This window comes from Microtus ochrogaster, unplaced genomic scaffold (assembly GCF_000317375.1).
Source record: "Microtus ochrogaster isolate Prairie Vole_2 unplaced genomic scaffold, MicOch1.0 UNK47, whole genome shotgun sequence".
Taxonomy (NCBI): Eukaryota; Metazoa; Chordata; class Mammalia; order Rodentia; family Cricetidae; genus Microtus; species Microtus ochrogaster.
Window position 1 is genome coordinate 2354872 of NW_004949145.1, and position 6731 is coordinate 2361602.

Here is a 6731-nt window from a genome sequence, read left to right on the forward strand (position 1 = left end):
GGTTGTGAGCCACCATGTGGTTGCTGGGAATTGAACTCAGGACCTTTGGAAGAGCAGGCAATGCTCTTAACCTCTGAGCCATCTCTCTAGCCCCTGGCAGCTTGGCTTTTATACCACAATCTAGGTTCTTTTGTAGGACTGCATCCTCTCTTCTATCTCCCCTGAAGCCTCACTTCAAAATCAGGCTGCTCCTCTCTCTCCACCCCAGAGGCATTCTTGTCTCCTACTTTTATTTTTATTTATTTATTTTTTGCCTAGCTTGTCTCACAGTTGGGAGCTCCCTTCCTGGTCTTCCCACAAAAGCCTCCTCTTCCCTCTCCAGGATGCCCCCAGCTTGCCTTTGTTTGCCCAGAGTCCTGGCAGGGAACATCACCAACTCTCCTATTGTGTCTTTCTTCTTCTACCTCTTCAGTCCTTCTCACCCACCCTCTGTTCCTCCATCTCTTCTGCCCTTCTTTTCTCCGAGTTACTGAACCATTACTGTGAGGTAGGTTAGATTTCTGAGGCAATTTAAAGGGACAGGACACAGAAAAGAGACTGGACACTGACCTCAATGGACTGAATGTTTGTTTCAAACATCGAGGGGCTGACATAGCAGGAAAGGGGTGTCTACCATAAGGGGAGGGAATAAGCAGAGTTTTTCTATGGGAGTGGGAAATTGGGAGGTACGTGCCAGTCCTCAGTTTCTCCCTCCTGGATTGCTTGTCCAGACAAGGCTGTTTTATCTTAAGAAGCTGCCTTGCCCCAGCTATCAGGATGTGGGTCATAGAGGGAGTTTGAGTTTGGCAACAGCAATGAGGGGGGAGGAACTGGAGTTTCAACATCGGACCCTGGTCAGGATCTGAAGAGTTTGTTCAAGGTTTTTTTCCAACAAGGTGTCCTGATAAACAGAATGATTGCTTTACTTCCTGTGGCCATGTAACAAATGACCCCACTATTCAGTAACTTCAAGCAAGGGGCTATAGCTCAGTTGGTAGAGTGCTTGTCCACCATGCATGAACAAAGCCTTGGGTCTGATTCCCAGTGCTCTGTAAAATACATCAGTTTTCCTAGCACTTAGGATGTACAGTCAGGAGCCCAAGCAAGGTGTTGTGAACCTGCAATTCCAGACCTTGAATGGGGTGGAGTTAGGAGAATCAGGAATTCAAGGTTGTCCCTCATCTGAGGAGGGTAGTCTGAGCCAGGCTGGGCTACAAGAGACTCTTTCAAAAAATATTGGAAGTGGAGGGAGGGAGAAAGAGATGGAGGAAGAAAGAGTTGGAGAGAGAGGTAGAGAGGCATCCAGGGAGGGCAGGAGGGGCTGAGAGAGACCTTTGCTGGGTGCTTTGAAGCATCTGCCCTGGGAAGATCAGGGGACCCTGCGGGCGAATCCTCTCAGCACCTGGGACAGCACCCTGTGCGAGTCAGTTTCTTCAAGACAACAGAAACCTTGGCGAAGGGAGCACAGCCAACCGGAAGTTTACAGAGACATTCCATCCACCATGGGTGTGTCTGGGAATCGGGTAGGAGGCCTTCAAAAGCAGGAGTTTGCTTGCATCTTTTTCTTTGTAATAACCACTTTCCTAGCCAGTCACGTTCCGGAACTCACTGTGGACCAGGTTCTTGTAAGCACAAAAGACATCTTTCTGAAATTGCATGGTAGGGGCTAGCAAGTTGTAGCCTAATGCTTGTTTTCTGCACTAAGCTTATTGCGACACTGCCATGCTGGTTTGTCTGTGTATTGTCTGTGGCTCTCTCCTGCCACTGGGCGGACTGGCTGTACTCCTAGGGCAGTTGAGAGGACCAACTGGCCTTCTCAGTAAGAATTTGACCTAGCAGTAGAGAGGAAGTTAGGACGCTTGCACTCAGGGTCATCTTCAACTACCCGGGGAGTTAGAGACCTGCCTGAACTACAGGAGGCCCCGGTTCAAAACAAACAAATGAACAAACAAGCAAACCCAAGAAAGTAGCCTGTAGTAGGCTTTTTCTTTTGGGTCACTAACCAGCTCCCAATTCATGACATGGAGACATTATTAGTTTTGGATGCTTGGCCTTAGCTTATGATTGTTTCTGGCTACCTTTAAAAACTTAAATTAACCTGTTTTTCTTCATCTACGCTTTGCCCCGGGACCTTTTGCTTTTCTTTGCTTCTGTATATCTTACTTTCACTGCTTCTGTGTCTGTCTGTCTATCTGTCTGTCTGTCTGGTGGCTGCCTGGCTTCTTGCCCTGGGCGTCGTGTCCTTCTCTTTCTCCCTTGTTCTCGCCTTCTCCTTCTTCTCTGGAGCCTAGATTCCTCCTCCTACTCATTCTCTCTGCTTGCCAGCCCTGCCTATCCGTTCTCCACCTATTGGCCATTCAATTCATGATTAGACCAATCAGATGCCTTAGGCAGGCAAGGTGAAACTAATGCAACACCTCTTTACACAATTAAACACACATCCTTACATTCTTAAACAAATGCAGCATAAGCAAATGTAACACTCTTTTACACAGTTAACATAATATGCCATAGCATAAACAAATGTTACACATTTTTACATAGTTAAATATTTCACAACAGTAGTCACCATTGTGGCTTATTCCACAGCTTGCCTCCCCTCCCCCACCGTCTTAGTTAGGGTTACTATTGTTGTGATCAACACCATGACCAAAGTAACTTAGGGAGGAAAGGGTTCATTTGCCTTACTCTTCCACATCACTGGTCATCATTGAAGGAAGTCAGGACAGGGACACAACCAGGGGCAGGAACCTGAAGGCAGGAACTGATGCAGAGGCCATGGAGAAGGGTTGCTTACTGGCTTGACCTCAACATCCTTATCTTCCAAGCTCCTATAGAACAGACCACTAATGTCTCAGTACTCAAAGGCTTTTCTAGCCCAGAGTGCCAAGGTACTTTTGCAATCCTCTCCAAAACACATGGTCAGCGATCTCCTATTCCAGATGTAATTTTCTAATCATGCTCTTTCCAAATCCATTGCTTCACTGGCATTGGAGCCTATTTCTTCAGGATCCTGGTGTATCCTGAAGGCCAGCCTCACAGACTGAATGGCTATTAGATTCTTTGACCATTGGTAGACAGCCATTGTTGGACTAGCTGGCCCACAGGCTGTAAGCCATTCTAATAAACCCTTTCCTCCCCAACTTGTTTTTGGTCACAATGTTTCATCATAGCAATAATAACCCTAATTAGGACATCTCTTCACATTGGTGGTAAATAAAGGGACTCAAACACTTTTAAAAACACACCTTTTAAATTAAAGATTAATTAATTTATTTTATGCGAGTGAGTGTTGTGCCTGTTTGTATGTCTATGCACCATTTTTGTGCAGTGCCCATAAAGGTCAGAAGAGGGTGTCTGGTCCTTTGGAGCTGCAGTGACAGATGGTTGTGAGCTGCCATGTTGGGTTCTGGGCACTGAACCCAGGTCCTCTACAAGAGCAGCAAGTGCTCTTAACCATTGGGTTATCCTTCAGGCCCAGGAGAATGACCTTCTACTGTTACAGTGTGGGGAATTGTGAGGGCAAGGACTGAATTCAGGTGTAACTGTGTTGGGAATACAAGAGGCACTAAATAATTGTTGCAAGACATGGTGAGGGAGTACTCACAGATGTGCATGAAGCCTGGTTGTTGTTTTTTTTTTTTTGAACAATCAAGCCTCCCCTAAGCATGACTTCTTATATAGGGGAGTGTCTGGATGAGCCTGCGACAAGGCTTTCAGGAACACCGGAAAAGTGACACTCCTGCCAACAGACAGTTTTCCCCATCCTTGCCAGCACCGAATGTTTAACAGAATTTTCAATGTTGTCAATCTGATAATTGAAAAATATTATCTCAATATCACCTTCAGGAGGACAAATGAGATGCCAAGTGTACTGGGAAATTTTCTACCTCAGGATGCAGTCCTCCACAATCTATAGCTTTCCCCCTAACTTCCTTTCCTTCCTTCTGTCTTTCTTTTCTTGCCCCCCCTCCCACTCCTTTCTAGACACCAAAGCTTCACTATATTAAAACGTTTCTCTGTTTACTTCTGTTTTGTTTGGGTGTGTTTGTGTGTGAGCACATATGTGCCAAGGTGGGAGGTCAGAGGACAGCTTTTGGGAGTTGGCTTTATCTTTCCGCCCTGCGAGCTCTAGGGATGAAACACAAGTTGCAAAGCTTGTATAACGAGCTCTTTACCCCACGAGCCATCCCACTGGGCTCAGTATGTCATTTTAAAGTCAATAGCCTTCTTTTCCTTCAGACATAGGGGTCTGGGCCCCAGCCTTCCTCCTTCCAGCACAAGACCTATGCAGAAAGTACTATTGTTAAATATCATGTAGCGAGGGAAGCTCATGGTTCATTCTGTGGGGCTCGCTGTCTGGAAATAAATGGTAATGGTTTCTACCAAACTCTTCCCTGTCCCCGTTCCCTCCCTCCCCACCCGACGGTGCTTTTCTGTGTAATCCTGGAACTCCTTCTGTAGACCAGGCTGGCATGGAACTCAGAGATCTGCCTGCCTCTGTCTCCGGAGTGCCGGGAGTAGCTCCCAGCTGATTAAAACAAAACAAAACACAACACAACACAATACAAAACAAAACAAACCCCACCTCAGGACGCCTGGATTGGTTGAGTGTGACGATGTTTGATCCGGCTGCTGGCACGCCCTTCAACCTCGGCCCCGCCCCATCTCCTGAAACTACGACTCCCAGCATTAAGTGCGCCGTGGCCTACGTCCCAAAGAAGCGCCGTCCCCGCTCTTGGCCCCACCTCAGGGCGTGTTCTGGAGGCCGCGTCCTTCCACTTCCACGCTCTTTCGCACGTGTGTTCCCGGGCCCTCTTTGTAGTGGCCCGGAGGGCAGATCTACCGGTTCTCTGTTCCCCAGCCTGGAATGAACCGCTTTCTGTTGCCGGTGTCCGTAGTGGGCACGGTGATCGGTGGCACCGTGCTGCTCAAGTGAGTCTGTGCGCGTCTCTGTGCACGCACGGTGGTAGACCTGCGGCAGGGGACTGCCGATTAAGGCCAGAGAAGGATCCTTTATCCTCAGTTCTCATTCCTGGATTCTCCCAGCTTACCCACCAGCACCGCTTTTCCAGATTGAGCTGGGGGGTGGGGGGTTGGATGGGTGGGTCATTTACCAAGGTCACGTACGGAGAAGGGGTGGGGCCCGGACCTTGCACACTTTTTTTTTGTCTCTGGACCCCTCTTTACTTTCCCTCCTCTCCGCACTTCCTGTCTGTGTTCTCTTCCCTCTTCCGCTCCTCCCTTTTTTCTTTCCTTGCGTTTTTGAGAGAGGGTCTCACTGTGCAGCCCTGGCTGTCCTAGAATTCATTATGTAGACCAGGCTGACTGAATTCACCTGCCTCTGCTTCCTGGAGTGCTGGGATCAAAGGCGCGAGTCACCATGCAAGACCTGCTTTTTTTTTTTTCCTTGCGTGTATGTTTATGTCGCGCTTTCTGAGATTTCAAGAGGGAGAGTGTGTCAGAGCTGGAACTGGAGTTGTGGATGGTTGCGAGACACGACGTGGGTGCTGGGAACGGAACCTGGAGGCTTTGTAAGAGCAGCAGAGCTCGTGCTGCTGAGACTTCTCTCCAGCCCCACGCTGTGTATAATGTACTTTGATCATACGTGTTCCCCAACTCCCTGGACCCCTTCGGATGCACCCTCCTTCCAACTCCATGTCCTTTATTTTAGTTACTTACTTTGAGACAAGGAGTCATGTAGCCTAGGTTGGTCTTGAACTTGCTGTGTTGTTGAGGATGACCTTGAATACTTGGTCCTTCTGCCACTGCCTCTCAAAGCTGGGCTTGTGCTTCTGTTTACGATCTTTTTGTTTTATTTTGTTCTCTGTAGTCCTGGCTGCCCTGGAACTCACTCTGTAGACCAGGCTGGCCTTGAACTCAGAGAACCACTTGCCTTTGCCTCCCAAGGGCTGAGATTAAAGGTGTATGCTACCAACTCTGACCCTAATCTTTTGTTTTTATAAAAAATAGTAATGCCACCTCACAGAGACTTCCCAAGTGTAGTCTTTGCTGAGACCATGATAAGAATACCATGTGTTTTGGTGCTTTGGTGGGGATGTGAACTTAGAAGGGTGGTTGGCCCCAGATCGTAAGTCCAGGCATGAGGCAGAGAGAATTCATTCAGCTGTTTCTCACCCTCAGGGACTATGTTGCTGGTGGGGCTTGTCCCAGCAAGGCCACCATACCTGGGAAGACTGTCATTGTGACAGGAGCCAACACAGGAATTGGGAAACAAACTGCTTTGGAACTGGCTAAAAGAGGTAAGAGCAACACCTGCTTAAGGATTTGAAGAGATTCGTGCACACTGGTATGTATGGTAGTGTTGTTTAAAGTAGCTCAAAGGTGGAAGGAAGCATTCCAGGTGCTCATTGCAGACAGTCAGAATGTGGTCCATCCATACAGTGCAATATTACCAAGCTTTCAAAGGGAAAGGAATTTGGACATGCTCCTGTGTGGTGATTCTAGAGGATATGCACTAAGTGAAAAAAAACCAGACTACTGTGTAAGTTTGGTTGTTGGAGTAGTTACATTCTTTAAAAAAAATCTGTTTTTATTATGTAGTATGTGTATGTTGGGGTGGGATAGGGTTTGAGCTTTGCCATTGTGTGTGTGTGTGTGTGTGTGTGTGTGTGTGTGTGTGTGTGTGTTTAGTTCAGAGGACAACTATGGAAGCTGGTTTTCTTCTTCCTTTATGTTGTTCCTGGGAGCTGAACTCTGGTTCACAGACTTAACTGCAAGTACCTTTACCT

At 47.6% G+C, this 6731-nt stretch overlaps 1 protein-coding gene across 1 annotated transcript in view; it reads left to right on the forward strand.

Annotated features, from left to right (window-relative positions):
* Positions 1 to 4733: 4733 nt before the first annotated feature.
* Rdh13 (retinol dehydrogenase 13) overlaps positions 4734 to 6731 on the forward strand; it is a 13894-nt gene continuing 11896 nt past the window's right edge. Inside the window, exons 1-2 of the mRNA XM_005369355.2 lie at positions 4734 to 4914; positions 6124 to 6242. Coding sequence (XP_005369412.1) covers positions 4850 to 4914; positions 6124 to 6242 — 184 coding nt within the window. The 5' untranslated portion in view covers positions 4734 to 4849. The remainder of the gene's footprint in view (positions 4915 to 6123; positions 6243 to 6731) is intronic.